The sequence below is a fragment of the Tubulanus polymorphus genome, chromosome 1 (genome assembly GCF_964204645.1).
Source record: "Tubulanus polymorphus chromosome 1, tnTubPoly1.2, whole genome shotgun sequence".
Taxonomy (NCBI): domain Eukaryota; kingdom Metazoa; phylum Nemertea; class Palaeonemertea; order Tubulaniformes; family Tubulanidae; genus Tubulanus; species Tubulanus polymorphus.
In genome coordinates, this window is record NC_134025.1 from 26,354,023 (window position 1) to 26,372,895 (window position 18,873).

The following is an 18,873-nucleotide window of genomic DNA, read 5'->3' on the forward strand; positions in this document are numbered from 1 at the left end:
TCCTCTCCATATTTTCATTAGTACATTGACGTGTTGTATTATTTGTTTACGATATATTGTTTATATGAAATATAATATTCTCGTTATATATACATGTATATGTACATACCTCTTGAGAAAAAAACGATATATATATATATATATATATATATATATAAATATATATATATATATATATATATATATATATATATGTATATATATATATATATATATATATATATATATATATATATATATATATATATATATATATATATATATATATATATATATATATATATATATATATATATATATATATATATATATATATATATATATATATATATATATATATATATATATATATATATATATTATATATATATATATATATATATATATATATATATATATATATATATATATATATATATATATATATATATATATATATTTGATGGACAGGGTATTTAGGAACGGCCCAGCGTAAGGTATAATAGAAGTCGTGTTGCATATTTCAAAAATAAATTCGGATTCGTTTCGAGTTATTTGGATCCCCTCACGCGAATCAAATGTAAACAAACGGCAATTCGTTCAAAGCAAAAGGTTTACGTAAGGAATGTCACTAAGGATTAATTTGTAATCCATTCGATATATCAAATGGCCATCAACCTATACTTTCGCTGACAGAATACACGAAACAGTGGATTGATTACGCCTTCGGCAATACTCCGCAAGGTAATGAAAATAGATGATTGAATTAGTTCTAACGTTGCAAGTTGGATAAATTTGAGCCCGGCGCAAAACAGGATACACCAAACAGCTCTAAGATGATTCTTGTGAGCGAAAAGGAGAAGATAGATAACGCATCGCATTTCTATATATCATCTTAGTTCTGGCTCACAGAAATGATTTGGTAGCGAATATTCACGACGATTTTATGGTGGCTGATAAGGGCCATAGCGTAAAATTCCTGGTATGTAAATGAGGGCGCCAGAACGCCAGAACGCCAAAACGAAAAAAAACGTCCAATTTTCTCTGAAAGTTCGTTTTGGCGCGCCAAAACGGAGAATATTCCGTTTTGGCGGGGGCCAAAACAACGAAAAACGTCGAAATTTCTCTAAAAGTTCGTTTTGGCGCGCCAAAACAAAGAAAATTTCGTTTTGGCGCGGTTATTTCCGTTTTGGCGCCCCCGCCAAAACCAAAACAAGCATTCAACCACAGTAAAATTATTTTACAATTTGGCGCGTTGATCTTGTGTGTAATTTGCATAAATTTGCATATATGAAAATATTTTACGTATATATAGAATTATTTTACGTGGTTTAAGGTTCGTTTTGGCGGGGGCGCCAAAACGGAATATTCTCCGTTTTGGCGCGCCAAAACGAACTTTTAGAGAAATTTCGACGTTTGTTGTTTTGGCGGGGGCGCCAAATCGGAATATTCGTTGTTTTGGCGCGCCAAAACGAACTTTCAGAGAAAATTGGACGTTTTTCGTTGTTTTGGCGGGGGCGCCAAAACGAAAGTTCGTTTTGGTGGGGGCGCCAAAATGACAAAACGTTTTGGCGTTCTGGCGTTCTGGCGCCCTCATTTACATACCAGGAATTTTACGCTATGGCCCTTATCAGCCACCATAGGAAAACGAAACTTATTACCATCATTATGGTACCCGATACAAAATTTAGATTTACGTATTTCCTACTGTCGTTGACATCAGTTCGACCACTCTTCACACGTTCATAGACGGCGTATTGAGATCAACATCCAAAATGAGTAGCTTTATTCAAGATTCAAACAGTCGTTTTTGAAGAGATATGCAGAAACAATCATCCCAAGAAGATTATCGGAAAATTAAGGATAACATTGTTTGAATGTTTTAATCTATCAGGATTATTCTACTCTTATTGTGCGACCAGTATTATGACAAGTTATGAAAGTTAAGCACAGTGGTTTCGATCAAATAAAAGAATTAGTTGAGTCAATTTTATGCGACGGCCAAAAACGACAGGAAATACTTTTGATATGAATCGAAAAATATATAGAATCTCGGCGGCAACTATCTGAAAATGTTAGAAATACAAAACCGATTCCATCTATTAGCAAATATTTTCTATAAAACATTTTCATTCAGTAACTCTGAGTAATTTATGTGCGATGGTATTGGCCACATGCCTTGGAACTAAGAAGTGACCATCGCTAAGCACAGATCAGCTCCACGTTCATCTACTAGAAATGATTTTTCATTAACATCTGTTGTCTGGGAAACCATGGAGAAAAACGCACGACTTTTCGCAGCTCGATTTAATGACAGGTTTGGAGGCGTTCATTCTCATAAATATCGAGACGCACGAAAGAGACGCACGAAAAGTCGTAAATCCTCAAAAATCCTATGTTACGGTGCATTTGGTGGTAGAATCTGCTTTCTACACGGTGTCAAGTGTAGGTATTCGAAATATCGTCAACTATAATTATATAATGTATGGGTAAACGTTACGCAGTCTAACACTTGAAGCATTGCTGCCTCAGCATCGAGATGAGTGTTACCGTAGGAATGTCACATTCCGGCCATTACAGGCATTCAAATGTCAATCAAGTGAGTTTCTCTTATTTTTCATACATATTTCCTTTCTTTGTGTTGTAGCCTTTTTCCGGTGACTATCTTTTTTTATTACTGAAACATATCTCAGGTTGTGGGTCATCGTCAAATGTAGGGGACAAAATGCATGTTCTCTTTAGGCTGCCATATTTCTGATATCATTAAAAAATGGTACCGACTCAAAGAATAGATAATCAAATTGTGTCAAATTTTGACACACTTAGCTATGTTCAAAGTATTTTCCGTGGCATATTGTGTTTACAGAAAATAAACGCTGTTTTTCTGGAATTGTGAAATCATCACAAACGGATTGATCAAATTGATATGTCCCCAGGAATGTTGTGCATACTAGCATATACATATGAATATGATGGCAATCCGTCGCTGTATAGTTTTAGTTTGATAAGCCATATGAGCACCATTTAGCGTAACTAACTGCGTTCATTTGTTAATGGAATACGAAATTTGAAACTCGATGTGATGCGCATGAGTAAATCACATTTTACGGGTTACATCAGTCTGTTGTTATGTCCAAAATAGAAACTAGATACTTTTGTACTCAAGAGTTTGATTTGTTCTTATTTTTTACCTAGCGGATATCGAGCAGTGTTGTTTCCATTGTGAACTATACTTGTAAAAATATATCCACAAAAAGATGCATTCATTAGCAATCAATAGACTCAGAGAGCTGAGCGCTGAGTTTTCTCTTTCACGAGGAGTCATGGTGTGACCGATGCACACTTTTAGTTGTTATTTACAGCCAGACGTCGGGGTAAGTAATCAGTTAATTAAACGTAATCAAGCAAAAGCTGATCACATAACTTCCTACTCCAGAGAGTGATTAATTGGTACGTATTGATGAATGATCCTTTATGTTATATTAGAACATCAGTGAAATAACGAGCCACAAAATCTGCTAATCCTAGATCTTTTCAAATTGCGATGGGAATACGGAATTTATGACGATCCATGGAATACGCGTTACAGATATGCGTAGCGTGGATAATGGGTTTATAAATATTATAGGTCCCTAATACAATTATAAGGAAATAGGACTAGCTTCGTAAGTGGTCACCAGACCTAGATATACTAAGTCAGATTTATCGTATGTAGGTCTGACAGCAAAAATAGAATTTTGTGCATGTTTCTTGATCTCTGAGGGATTGAAATACCTATTATCTGCTCAATATTCAACGAAGCAGTCCGTGGGATACCTATAAAATATATTCTATCACATTTCATTGATTTGTCCGGCGAATACATTCTTTTCAGTGTTTTTTTTAATCTGCGGCACCGCTTTAAGCAAGTGAATTATCCGATAGTGGTAGCCGATGATTCGGGCCATAAACTAAATTGGTTTTTTCGTCTTCCCTCAATCGCATTACAGCGTTGCACAGGTCGCGTGTCGTGAATCAAATTTACAAATAGATAATTCAGATGGATGAAAATGTTCCGCCATGTCATGCTGCGTTGATGAAAAAGTCATTCTGCCTCAATCACTTGGATTGAACATTTCTAGTTGGAATTCGAAACATATACGAATTACAAACCTAACAAGCGATGCTTCCGCATGCCCGGGGGTATAACCAATGGATATTATTATTCGTATTATGGGACTTATTTTGTCGACAGAGCGGCATCAATCATATTATTGAATAGTAATTTTGACATTGACACGTTCGTTCCATTTCAAACTGCGAGCTAAGAATCTGCTAACGGATGTTGCAACGACTGCAACTCTCATAAAGTACACCATATTTTGTTTACTCAATTAGAATTAACTTTATGCAGTATGCTTGTTCAGCATGCATCTGGGATTCATTGGTTTTCATCAACTGCGGGTTTTCAAGTGAATGAATGTGGATATGTTCACTTACGTTTCAAATAGCTCGTTCACTGTGTGGTGATATATCTTTGCAGGCTGATTTGGAGCAAATCCTTGACGACATGGAAAGAAACGATGAATACGGCAGGCAGAGTGTAGTAACAGAAACACCTTTCGACGATAACGACGATGATGACATCGACAATATGCAAGAGATCGTTAGTTTAAACATCGGTGGAGTACGCCATGATGTTGGGCTAAATACGCTACTTCGTTTTCCCCAGTCCAGATTGGGTAAAATGGCGTCCAAGTATAAAAAGCTCGATAGCGACAAACCGATATTTTACGATAGACATCCTCTCGTTTTTCTTACGGTGCTTGATTTCTACCGGACAGGTACGTACATGCTGTAGTACATGGTCTTTGTATGATATCATATTTAGAAGAGCCTCTAGAAGACATTAATGTTATGAACATTAAATGCGTAATCTTAACTCAGTTTAAGTCAGGTCCCATCGGATAATGCGATAAATAATTCAGAATGCAGTTTATATATTTCAAGGGATTTCTTTCATTTCAAACGATTAATATTTAGATGACACTAATTATTGTTTACGGACTGAGTTTCCTTTCTTTTCACACGGAAACTTTACAACGACCGATCGAACGTTGGATGCATGTAAACCATATAAGCGAGCGCATTCACCCATTAGATTTTCCCTTAGTAATCAAATTATTTGGTAGAATGAGGAGGGAAGTATGTTTATGGCAGCGGCACATCGATTAATTTGGACAATTAACGAATTTAATTCGAGGAAAGTGTAGAAATATTCCAGATATTTCGTACGTAATTTGACTAGCTTATTCGGAAACTTACACATATTCGATTTTCAGCTACAGTATCTCTTCAGAAGGTGCATGTCTTCATGTAAATTCTCGTTTACACGTTCATAATTCATTGACAGCTCATTGATTTTATGCTTATGAATATATTCTGAGCTTGACATCATCAGCCATCTACGTTAATTTATGGCCAAAATTTAGTCATTCCATTCTTCGTATTAAATTGCATTTTACTTTCTCTTTGATCGTTATGTTATTAGCGAATATTCACATTATCCCTTTTTGTTATCGATGTTGAACAAGCATTATTTCACCTGCAGTAAATTACGTTACAGGCAAAACCCATTTAGAACATTTTGCAGTTCTTTTGCAATATTAAGTCGTTTAATTACACAATAAATTGTACAGCTATGAGGTCGTCCAGGTTCCGTATTCCTCGTATATATACATTCTATGATTCTTAGAGAGAATCCATTAAATTTGGATAAAGACAGAACCACACTTCACGGGTAATCATTTCACATTACCATCCCCACTGTCTTCAAGGGATGAATAAATGAAAAAGAAGACGATTATACTGTTGCAGTAATATCACTAGGGAGGGGGGGCATGAAAAATTAATCGCGCCTAATAACGTATCAACTGAAAATTAAGTCATGATGACACGCGACCCGTCGACGAGATGAAAGTAACTCGTGATCAGAGAGAAAAAGTTCAAAAGCATCCATCCAGACACTAAAGCCGACACACATACATGTACAGCTAACGAACGCTGATAGTATATGTTAGTAGTATTATATACTTTCGATGTTGTAGTGTTCGTGGCCTTTTCATCTTCGTTTCTTCTCGATCGGATGATATTCAGGGGTGCACTTGGACATTTCTGGACATCGATTTTATGTTCTGTAGTTGAAGTTGATTTTCGATTGGACCGCACTGACTGAGTCGAGTCGGTTTTTGAAGCTGTTTTTGCTAGCTGCCTCTACCACTTCACAAGGTCATCCATTCCAGTTGTTAATTATTCTGTTGGCGAAGTAGTGTCGTCTTTTGTTCGCTCTGCATCTTTGTTTATCTAATTTATTGATATTTTTGCGTCCCCAAGTTAACGTTATTTTAGAAGCAACCATCACTCTAGACATAGGAGTATCGTTTTCAAGTGAATATTACATAAATTATGTCCGGATGAAGATGTTACTGCCAGCAATCATCCATGGAGTTCATTCTCTTGTAAGTTTGATCTGATATGGATAAGAATAGTTTGGTGTCATCCGCAAAACGTTCGACACAGGACAGTGCGCATCTGTTACAAATAAAATCACACCCAAAGACTCCCATGGTAAACCATGACTGATACTGGCGTTGTAGACATATTGTATGTAGTGCATCCTTGGATGAAATTCGAAGGCAAAATTTTTTCAGCCGTTCGTCAGTGTGGTTGGAAGTTTTCGTAGAAGATTCATTATAGTAACTGCCCGAAATAAAACGTTGCAAAGAATTCCAATTCGCTATGCATGATTTGGGGAAGTTATTTACGTCAGCCCCAGGACGAAGATAACGATTAATTAGATACGTATGTTTGAGAAGGTCCAAACGCCGGACAATGGTTGCATCACGCAATAAACCCATTCACACAGATTGCAATTGGCAACTGCCTCCCTTGTACATCAAGCCGATATTCGCAGGTCTACTCGTTAGGGTCCATAAATATGGGAAACCTTATCTCAGCAAATCCCCTAAATAACTATTGGTTTGGAATCTTAAATAACTACTGGTGACCTGATCCACTGTGTTAAAACATCTTTCTATGTATATATAGTGACTGGTGTTAGTCGAAGGATTTTATATTGATTATTTGATAAAATCTCCTCTCTGATTCCCAGGAAAATGTAATCTGGTGGTGCAATTTATACGAACGAACATTCCCATTTGTTCAGATAAGGCAGATGCAGAATATTCCCAGTATGCTTGTTAGAATTATCCTGTATTCAACTCAGGGTTTGGCTGATTCAGATCGAATTTGAAATACAGTTTTGAATGTAATCAATCTTTTTTTTCAGGAGAACTACATTATCCAATGACAGTGTGCGGTTCTGTAGTGAAACGAGAGTTAGAATTTTGGGGTATACCGTTTGGGAAGATGCAGGCGTGCTGCGTGACTAACTTCAGCGCATACGTGACTAGTTCTCGCATTCTGGTCGATACGTCAAAAACGGTGACCGATGATTTACTTAGAAAATCGAAATCTGCAAAATCTTCGTGGAAACGCTTTCAGTACAAAACGACATATCTATTTGAAAATCCGACGTCATCAGTAGGAGCCTTAGTACGTATATAATATAGCACGATCCACCTAAACCCAGTTCCTAGGTTTGTGAGAAATCATCTATTTTCGAACATTTAAACTATTTTTTACTGAGTCATTAACTCAGAACTTGGAATCGGGTTCTGATAAAACTACCGAAAAGATGCTACTATGTCATATCGTTATACATGGTACATTGCCTATGCTGATGGCTTTCTGCTCCATCTACAGTCGTCTCGCTAATGATCAACCGTTTTCCTTTTTATGCTATAAGAAAATAAGCAGAGTTGGTTTTTTTGCATTGGAACTAGATTTATGGCGACGTCTCGTAATCGAAAAAACGCGAACGTACGAGATTGCTTTCGATGTTAATTCAATCAATTTTCACTTAGCTACATTTGATATAACGCGATTAAGCGAAAAAGGGCATTAACGGTTGTGTAAAAGGAGTTCTTTATATTTCATTTGTTTTAACGATCTCTAACGGTCTCATGTCAAAACTTCGATGTTACCGGTAGCTTAATTGTACCCTTAGTCTTCATTCATTGACTCTGAAAATCTTAAGGCCAGAAAAATGCTATTATAACGTGTGTGTTGATCTGTGAATAAAACCTTCGATATCAGCGTTTGTACCTCAACGCTACGGTTAAGGTTATATTGCTTATTTTTCGCTCAAAATCTCCCGAGATTCAACTGCATTGCTGTTTCATTTTTTCATTCAGATATTGGCCGTGATATCTTCGATGGCGGTGCTGCTTTCGATAGTGACACTGTGTTTAGCGAGCATGGAACAATTTCAATTTAAAACAACGAATATAACAGCGATCTGTCCAGAGAAGACGCTGGTTTCTGGTGACGAGGGACATAGCACGAATCTCGCCGAAGACTCGATATTAAGATACATCGATACTGGCTGCGCGATATTCTTTTCTATCGAGTTGTTCGTTCGATTTATTGCGGCTCCGAACAAACGACGTTTTCTATTGAATGTATTGACAATTATAGAAATTCTGGCACTGGTGCCGTCATACGTGCATATCATGCTACACATCTTAGGGGTAAAAATATTTTGTAAAAGCCAACGAATGATAGAATTCGTGCACGCCGTTTCAATTTTAAGGATGTTACGCGTTTTTCGCGCATTTCATCTTCTACGTCATTATGGCCCGTTTCACCTGCTCACTTACACGTTACACAATACCGTTAACGTCATTTTTATGCTGAGTGTTTTCGTTATCATAGCAGTGTTAGTTTTAGGAAATCTTATATATTTCATAGAAATGCCCCGAACAATAACTGTTGAAGGCGAAAACCCTTCTCAAATCAGGAACATACCCCAGGGATTCTGGTGGGCCATAGTAACCATGACGACGCTAGGGTATGGAGACAAAATTCCGAGCAGTGTTATCGGCTACTGCGTTGGTGGTTTAGCGTCCATTATCGGGGTGATTTTAATCTCTTTCATAGTCCCGATTCTCTCGAATACGTTCAACTTGGCTTACAATTTTCAACTGGCATCGGATATCGTGTACAGTAACGATTCACCAATCGATAGAAACGTGATAGGCGAATGGGGTAAATGTTGCGGGATGGGTTGCGTAAAGGGGTCCTCAGACGATGACAAACAATTTAATATTAATGGCTTAAATCAACATCATCCATTAGATGATGAACTAATCGAAGGACTGATGAATGTTGAACCCGAAACAAGCGTCTGATATTGACTCGCGCAGGTCCAGTTCTAAAACACCACACAATGTTGATAGTTGTCACAGTTTCTTCTATTTGATATTTCTATATTGTTCTTACTTGTCTGTTGTTTTAGATATCGAAATATGTTTGAAGTAATTCGTATCGATGTGTTTGAATAGAATTTCTATCATTTAATTAGAGTTTTAGTTGTCGAATAAACACTATAATCCGTGTATACTGTAGATAAATGAAGATATCACTTCGAATTTAAAATTATACGATCAAATTTATTATTATGAAACCACAACTGTGTTTCGGCTGTTGACTAACAGCCATCATCAGGAGGAATGATGATGACTGTTAGTCAACAGCTGAACGTTGGTTTCATAATAAAATTTGATCGTATTTAATTTCAAATTCGAAGTGTGGGATTTCTTCATTATTTTATCTTGATTCAGTATATACCGGTACACTCAATTCCAATGAGGATTCAAAGGAAGTCAATGTTTTTGCCAGTGGAATCTATTCTTGTGCTATTTTGCCTAGGCCCCAGCTCGCAGGATTGCGGTTCTCTGCGTACGCTGCATCGTGATTTAAAGCCCGAAACCACCACCTTCTGTGTCCAGCAAATTTGCCCTATCGTTGGGTCTCTGCCAGATTATTTCTAAATAGGGTAAGCAAAGGCCGAATGGAAAATTATCAGTTATAGCCGGAGCGACCGTTCCACTGCCCTGATAGTTTTTCAGTTAGTACGAATAGAAATAAATTTATATTTGATTGGTTAGCGGGAACCAGTCTCAACACTGAATTTAATTCTCAGATTTGCCGCAAAATGTGGCGCTCTAGTACGGTGTATGAGACGTGGCCATTTCACTTCCGTTAAGTTCTCTGTTGATTTGTGTACAAAATGGTAAGTCGACGTGTCCTTATTTTCCATATCTAATGATCAAATGTTTCCTTTTCCGTCAATCAAGATAAATAATCTTTATAACTATAAATAAGATTTTACATCTACCTATTTCGTGATTGAGAGAAATTCGATTAAGACATTGAATTTAGTGCTTAAAATACTATTTTAATCGCCTATTGTTTTTACCTGCCGTATTGGATTTGACGTGTATGGACTCGGTATTATGTACATCTGCATGATATTTATTCTCGTGTTTTATTAGCCAACTCCAGCAAGTTCAACTAGTGTCGGTGCAGGGGGACGATCCCCATCCTCTAAATCAGTATCCCCACGATCAGGAGGTGGAACCGTTAGACAAAGGTCAGTTACAAATTCTTCTCGTTCTTCAAGAATTCGTTGAACCCTTAACCTAACCAATAGTCCCCTATTCATTAATCTAACCAATTCGTTTCAATACATTAGTTAGAATTGTGATATAGTGATTTGTCTGCTGTTGTTGATAGTGAATTGAGATGTTACAACCATATTTTTTACTCATTGCAGAAAAACAGCGTCGTCTTCCAGCGGAGCTACTCGCCGTCCCGCAGGTGGTGGTGGAGGAGGTGGAGCTGGTATGTGGAGATTCTATACTGAAGATTCACCAGGAATTAAAGTGTAAGTAAACCATCGAATATCATCATCTGATAGTCTTATCTACACAACTAAATACACAATTTCGGCTCCATAATGATATTCTGTTTATGTTATGATATTATGTTTAGTTCTTAGAACCTCAGATGTTGCGATTTATTTAGCCTATCAGTTATTACAAACCTAAGATTTTGTACATTCTGGATATTACAAACTATCGGTTATATTGAATATAATTCCTGCTCCCCTGAAGTTCATCGTAATGAGGTTTAACTGTATTATCTAAATCAGACAAGTTTTGGCCCAGTAATTCTTGCATAATCTAAATTAAGATATTGTTTTTACAGGGGTCCAGTTCCCGTGTTAGTGATGAGTCTGCTGTTCATTGCATCAGTGTTCATGTTGCACATCTGGGGAAAATACACACGAAGCTAAACTAATGGACTTGTATTTGCATTTTGACAATAATATTGATAGTGGTCACAAGCACTCACTATCTGTGGAATGAATAACGTGGTTGCAATCTAGAAGCAGTAAAATCATACTTGTAGTAGTATGTGGTTATAATTTTTTGGAGATTCCTATCGGAGCGTCCACAGCAATTGATTCCTTGATAAAATCCAAAATATTGTTTGATGTCTGGAATTTACAATATCATTTAATATAAACAACTTTAATATATGTATTATTTTACTCAGGCTTTGTGTATTTGTTGTTACACTCATTTATTCTGTGATAGGATTGTATCGTCAGAAGTATATTGATAGAGGTTTGCATTTGGTTGGAGATCTACTTACTCTTCTGGCTCAGCTATAAGATGGAAACTGTCGTTTTTCCTAACCACTTAGTGCGAAATCTATTCGTATGGTCGTGAAACTTTGAATGTACACAGAGTAGTAGTTTCCCATGGTCGAGAAAACAATGCCCTGAGTCCAATATCACCTGGATTCAAATCCCCAAAATGTCAGTAGATTTCTGAAGTTGGCAGTATATGTGTTTGTACTGTCTCTCCAGTCATATCTACTGACTCGACTGTTGTGCGGGATGTTCGACTGCGACCCAGTTCATACCCTGTTAAGATTCGATCACAGCAAATTTTCTTCACCGAGTCATTTGAGCCATGGAACCAGCCACTCAGTACAGGTTTAACAAATTTCTGAATAAATATTCATCGTTAGGCATAGTAAGGATCCACTTAGAGACGGGCATTTTAAGAAAGGACGAGTCATTCTCCAGGCTTCTACGAGGGGACATTGCTTGAAATCTAATTGGAAAGTTCAATCACTCTGGATTTTATTACGCTGACATTTATTTAAGTGCCTGTATTTTTACACAACCCATTGAAGACTGGTATTGCTAACATGCTGTCCCTCCCTAAAGACCAAGAAATGCACTGAATAACATCTTACGATAATCAACATTTTATTTATTAAAAATAATACTGCAGGCAAATTTTAGCACCAAATTTAGTAGAAAGTTTACATTGATTTAATTAAGGTATCAATTCTAATTTTCTGTGAAAATGGAGTCCGGTAAATTTTTGCGTTCCGGGAATGAAGTTTGAGTTCCTGCTGCTTGGACACTTACTGATGCCACGTAATTGGCCCGTCGTATAACCTCCTCGAAGCTCAGTTTTGGGAATGTCGATATATAGAATGCCAGGCTTCCAATGAATGAGTCTCCAGCACCCTGGAAAATAATACAGAAATATGTATAAATATGCCTTGATTTATATCGTTTGTCAAGATTGATTTAGAAAGCAGAGGATCCCAAAACCTACTGTTGTATCAAAAGCTTCCACTTGGCGCGATGGTACGTGTTTAACAGTTCTATCATCTTGAGTAGCAAATACAACGCCTTCAGCGCCTAATGTTATCATCGGTAATTGACAACCGAGTTCTAGGAGGTTTAAAACGGCTGCCTTCGCGTCATCGAGATTGTTCAGTTTGATGCCAGTCAGGATCTCGGCCTTCAATACAAAATACAATTCAAGTAATTATACATGTATTTTTATTATACGGCGTTATCAAAATATAATTCGTTGAGATATTTGGAATTGAACGTTTGAACATCCACAAACCTCGGTTTCGTTCGCACAGAAAATATCACAGATTTTATAAAGTGCTGGAGGTAGATTCTTTACAGCTGGTGCCGGGTTGAAAATACTTTTGACTACAAAAAGAACCACAAAGCTGCTGTGACTTGTTACAGATAGTCAACAGGATGGACCATTTCTGATATCATGGGTTAGTTACTAACTAACATTCAAGGAAACTAATATTGTCTCATACCTCCATGCTTCTTAGCGAGCTGAAGCGCTTTGCATGTCACATCTATAGGAACCTCTAATTGGCAGACTAGAACTCGACTTGATTTGATCACATCTTCAGCTTTCTCTACATCAGCTATTGTGATTTCATTGCAAGCGGCCAAAACAACGACTATTGCATTTGTACCTAAAAATGATAAATCAGTTTAATTTCTAATCAGAAGATATCAGACATTAATCAGTCTCCGTAATTAGAACCTACCATCATCGCAGACTGTTATTTGAGCTACACCAGTTGATGTATTTTCTGCGGTGCTTACATCATCTGAAATTGATATACATAATCAATAATATTCTATCAATATCATATGGAATATGTAAATATGGATGAACTAACTTGTGTCAATATTTAATTGTCGTAGGTTTTCTATGTAATCTTTTCCATATTGATCGTCGCCAACCTGCAAAATGATTTATATCAATAAGCTTATTAGAGATGTCCAGTCCAAAATTACTTAACAAATTTTTGTACGAAATTGAATTCTGTTACACTATTTTAAGACGAGTAACAGAAACAGATTACCTTGGATAGCATAGCTACTTTGGCACCTAATTTGGCAGCTGCCACACACTGGTTCGCACCTTTTCCTCCAAAACCAACAGAAAACTTTGTACCAATAAGAGTTTCGCCAGCTTTGGGTAATCTGGGAGCATAGCTAAATAAAAAATTTCATGGCACCCGATAAACTTGTACAAGAACGGAAGGTGCTGCCACCTGCATAGCATACAGATAGAGTAAGAATATAGGAAAGTTACGGGTTGACAATTCTCTTCGAGCGATATACCTCACTAAATCTACGATACAGCTTCCAACAACAATCACATCCATTTACAAAGATATATCTGTGAAACAAAAACGAAAAACTGTGAATTTGTGGAATCAGTGGAGCGGAGCGAGCAAACCCGGAAGTAAACAGTGAAGTAGCCGTTCATTCCAAGCTCTGATAGCTTTATCTGTGGTTGTAAGTTGGGTTCGAAACCCGATTTTTCACATAGCGTACAGGGTAAAATATATGCGGAATTATCTATTATTTTCATTCGTTAGTTAACGCAAATCGTAAATTCCAAGAAATAAAAATATCGATATTTGATGAATCGCAATAGAATTTCATTCATTGATATACTCCAGCACACTCGCGTTGGCGTATTTTTTGGAGCGGGTAGTATTTTTTGGAGCGTGGAGAATTGGTTTTTGAACTCTTCTCGCGTAGCCGGTACCAAATACCGATCATAAATTAAAATGTAGTGGTATCGGTACGGAACGGGTATTGGTTATTGGGCCCTTGAGATTGTCGCGACTTAAAATTGCACTATTGTTTTTCTCTGATCAGGCATCATTACTCACAGAAGTTTCAGAAAGAACCGTATTACGAAAGAACCGTATTATGGAAGTCTGGGCATTTTTCGTACGTTCAATCATTTTAATGCTGAGCCAAGCAACCATCCATGGAGTCGTTAGAAATTATTTGATTGTATGGGTATGGTCTTAGACAGGTCTTAAGTCTAAGCGATGACTATGGAACCGGCCTCAGAGGGTGGGTACTGGAAGGAGTCTGCGAGGATGACACATTTGCTCGATACGCAATGTGCAACGTAAAATAAGCTGCGTTTTGCTACGAAATTGGTGAAATTTCAATTGATATCAAATTTTGATTTTTTTGGGCAAAATTATAAACATATACAGATTTTTTTCAGAAAAAACCATCTGTCGCTATGGCGTTTCAAAACATTTGATTTCAAACTTATGTTTGGTGGGCCTTCAGTTGTGGTATTAAAGGATTTAATTATGTTTTGTTATTAAATGCACACGAAGTTTAGAGGTATCTCGTTCGTTTGAACTTTTTTCACTTGGAGTGACATAACTAAAAATGAAAAAATAATTGAAAATTGAGAAAATTGGCCAAAAGCAAAATCGTTCCATTAGTTAGCAGATGATGAAGTATAGATCTGGCTAATTCATGCGTGCAACTCTCAGCGATACGAACATACCCAACGGGACTAAAGAAGCCTTCATCGGTGGTGCAAAGAGCGCGGAAAAGCGAAAATTTTCCTGTTAAAAATTCATGCCCGTCGAAAGCTGTTTCGAATATCGCGTATTTAACTTACAAAACAACGGGTGTCGTTCTATTAGACATCAGATGATTTACTTTTTTGCAATCAATAAAACGGCCTTTGAGACGTTTTCAAAATCCCGTTGAAGTACAGTTCATGAAACGGACAAGCTAAGTATTTATAAATCCAAATAAAGCGAGCGAACGCGAGTTCAATACGAAAAAGCCCGGCTGTAATTGATAACGGGGGTTTTCTTTCATAATGTTATGCTGATGACTAATGATTACCAGTTTCGTATTGCGCATGTTTCGTGAACTCATCGGGATAGAACACTATTGTGAATAACGCCCGAACGAGTCCTGTCATAAAAACTGTAATTGTATATACCCGCGACATTGCTATTATATTTGCAAAGTGTATTTCTTTCTCAAAAGTCTCATGTTTTCCTTCCACTGAAAACCGATGTGAACAATTGTTCAGTTCAATTCAAATCTCGTTAACCTTTGGCGCGAAGGTTATCAAAGTGTATGAAGTGTAGCTTTTAGAGATGAATCTATATTAGGAAGATAACATAAAGAAAAAACCAAACTTAAATATGTGTTTGTGCCCGAGGGAGTAGCTGTAGGCGCATGGCCAAAATAATTCACGACGCAAATTTTGGACAGGTGGCCGTGGTTGAGGGTGGCTGTTTTGCAAGGGTTACGACCTATTGCCCATCGTCTTTATGCAAGGCAGACAAAGCTCAAGTTAGCGCAATATGCGACCAGTTAGCAGCAAGGCAAATTAACTGAAGTAAGGGTCCTTTGACATAATGGTGACCCCATCATGACATATTTATAGCAAAAAATTGACAATGGTAGTTTTGTGTGGTGGTGATTGTATGTCCAGAAAATGACAATGGCCACGCGCACACAACGTCACCTGGCCATACTCTCGTGTGAATTCATGATCAATTTATTTTTCTGCTATGCTTAAACACAAACGGGCAAGTACATAAGTATATTCAGCGTTTTGTCGTCGGTCAACGTATTTTTGTCCATCTGCCGGTTGTCGGTTAAGTACACAATTTGAATTCAGCAAAAAATCTATTTTTAGCTTTTTAGTGACGACAGAATAAAACTTCCACGCATTAAACACCGATCAAACGAAAAATACAATTTCAATATCATTAAAAAAAAATTCAAAAAATATGTATAATGGATATATGGACTTATTTCTGAATTCGTTAAAGCAAACAACAAGACGTGCCGTTGATATTCTCAAATTCCTGAAGCGATCTTCACCAGTCGTATACGTACATTTATAACGGTGTACTGTAGCTTTCTTTAAGCATTGTTGTAATATCTAATTCCCAAATCCGCTTATCATAGTTATGATATGCTTTAGTCGTCCAAAACGAATATAACACAATATGACAGAAATTGTTGAAATGATGCCAATCGCTACAGTTACCAGGGATACATACCTGCAAGACGAATACCAAGCCCCGGGCCTATTCATTTCTTATTTTGAGTACACATTTAGTACTGGCCAAAACGATATTTCTCACCAAAGCACTCCAATCCTTTCAGCTCCAGCTTTTGTTTGATCAAACGTGAACGAATCCATTCAAATCTATTTTTAAGATGATGAAAACTGAATAATAGAAGAAATTGACCCGTATTTGGACAATCAGGGGACACGTCAGAATGATCGAGCTGCATAATTCCTACAATTGATGTCCGTCTGTGGGTGAAATGAAGCTTTTTGTGTCTCAAACATCACCGAGAAAGACATGTGGCAATATCGTCTGTGACAGACTGGCCTGGAGTTCATTTATTTCCGGGGATTATGACTAAAAACTTGACCTTGTTAGGCCATTCCTTAAATCACAGTGACCACAATCGAGACAATGACAAACCCGAATTGTTAAAAAATGTAGAGCAGATTCGGGTAAAGGTTTTGGCGTATATTCATCAAATATGTCAAATGACTCATACACATCATCCGAAATTAACCACCAAAGCTAAATTAACAATCGAAGCTACATGAACATGAGCGTCAGTTGGTTTAAATAAAGACGCATCCAAAAATAATCTATGAAATGAAAATGGCACATCCACAAAGACACTTGAAATCAATATATTTGAAAGCTATGATTAATCTCATTTCAAAATCAAATTTAATGACAGGCCGAATTTCTAGCCCCTACATCAAAGTACGTATAAGATTAATATTCAAATGAGACAGGATATTGTTCCGACGCGTGTCATTTTATCCATCCATCTTTTGCGTCTTCATCTCAAGATAACCGAACCACTTCATAAATATACATATATATTCTCTTTGTGCATCTCGGACAATGGATTTTCTATTTTTTTTTTAAATTCTAACAAATAAAAACTACCTCGTATATCCCCAAGGCTGTGTCTGGTGGGATTTGCACGGACGCATATTTTTCCCAAAGACAGACTGACGGAAAGTACCCCTTGAGGTGATAGACTTAGTAAATATTGCAAGAAGAAAAAAAAGAAGAAAAATAGCAAAAAGTAAGTTATTCTATAAATTGCGTGTATATGATCATTGATTCGGTGTTTAGATTTTCTCTGCTCTATCCGCACTTTAGTAACCGAGCGCCATATGTTGTGTTCAAAAATTCACACCAGGAATTGTCAATATCTGCAATTCGCGAGGATTTTTCTCTGTCTGTCTCGTCTCTCACCGACGTTACAGCAGCCCTAAAGGCTCCGTACTTATAATACTAACAAACATTAAATCGTAATTCAGGTGTAATCAGGCTCACACAGGCGGTATTTGCCTATCAGAAATGAATCTATCCAGTATAACTAAATCAATGATCCTATTGCAAAAAAATAAAACCATGTTTCTACACAAATGACCTACTATCTCGGGATTGAATATTGGAGGGTGCCAAGCTCTAACATGACAATGATAAACTCGACTGCGAACCATAACATTTTTTATTTCAATTCTTCCGGAATATGTGTGAGTGTGTGTATAAACATAATTCAATGCCTTGATCTCATAACCTGAAATGCCATGTTTTGTGATTAATTGAATACGTATGATTTCATGATATATATAAATGTATATTTTTTCGTTCATCCAGATATATCAAGATTATGACATTCTTATTGATTTTCAGTGTCAAATATCCTGACAGTCAAGCACATGCTGCACACAGCTGGATAATAACCGTAAGTAGCTTACACAATATCAAAGCATAGATGGGAAGTATAATATATAAGTCTATGTGAATAAAGGTAAAATAAATACCAGCATTAAAAACGTGCGATGGAAAAAAGGAAGGAAAAAGCGGATGAAATAGATAAATCAATTATATGTGAATCGTGATCTGAAAAGATAAGATAATGGCATACCAATGTTTTGGAATTTTGCTTTTCAGGTACGACCTTGTATATGAAAGGTAAATCAATCGAGTACATTAAATCCAGACGCAAAAATAGTCTGTGACGGAAAGCTATGTCAATAGAAGACAAGATGGAGCAAAGATGACAACACGAAATCGATATGGCATATTTTCCGGATGCCGATTATGTTAATTTCCTACATGCGTCACCGTTGCGTAAGCGTCAGGTATCACAGTATAGAACGCAATTTTCTTCATCTTTTCCGCAGACGGCTCGCACGAATTATAAAGATGACGCAGAAAACCAACACCAGCAGTAGCAGCAGAAGACAGTAGCAG

General features: G+C 36.9%; 2 protein-coding genes across 4 annotated transcripts in view; one reads left to right on the top strand and one right to left on the bottom strand.

Annotated features, from left to right (window-relative positions):
- LOC141904632 (protein transport protein Sec61 subunit beta-like) overlaps positions 1-11,485 on the top strand; it is a 110,784-nt gene extending 99,299 nt beyond the window's left edge. For 2 of the 3 annotated variants that reach the window (XM_074793274.1, XM_074793267.1), the window contains exons 2-4: positions 10,415-10,513; positions 10,697-10,807; positions 11,131-11,485. In XM_074793274.1, the coding sequence (XP_074649375.1) occupies positions 10,415-10,513; positions 10,697-10,807; positions 11,131-11,218 (298 nt within the window). In that variant the 3' untranslated portion in view covers positions 11,219-11,485. Of the gene's footprint in view, positions 1-10,106; positions 10,154-10,414; positions 10,514-10,696; positions 10,808-11,130 lie in introns of those variants that run through there. The other variant, XM_074793260.1, reaches the window with a different exon arrangement.
- A 743-nt stretch (positions 11,486-12,228) lies between these two features.
- Positions 12,229-14,038, bottom strand: LOC141911856 (ribokinase-like). Its single transcript, XM_074802931.1, has 8 exons — positions 13,898-14,038; positions 13,636-13,768; positions 13,450-13,513; positions 13,315-13,377; positions 13,075-13,239; positions 12,864-12,955; positions 12,564-12,752; positions 12,229-12,472 (listed from the first exon to the last, which is right to left on the bottom strand). The coding sequence occupies exons 1-8, from the start codon at positions 13,939-13,941 to the stop codon at positions 12,290-12,292; spliced, it is 933 nt and encodes a 310-aa protein (XP_074659032.1). The 5' UTR covers positions 13,942-14,038; the 3' UTR covers positions 12,229-12,289.
- Positions 14,039-18,873: the final 4,835 nt, after the last annotated feature.

Bases quoted from the DNA above. Each gene is read 5' to 3' on its own strand.
- LOC141911856 (XM_074802931.1), bottom strand. From the start codon at position 13,941: ATGGATGTGATTGTTGTTGGAAGCTGTATCGTAGATTTAGTGAG. The intron at 13,378-13,449 runs GTTAGTTCATCC...TATCAATTTCAG, and splicing joins ACAATTAAATATTGACACAA to ATGATGTAAGCACCGCAGAA. The intron at 12,956-13,074 runs GTATGAGACAAT...TTCTTTTTGTAG, and splicing joins GCTCGCTAAGAAGCATGGAG to TCAAAAGTATTTTCAACCCG.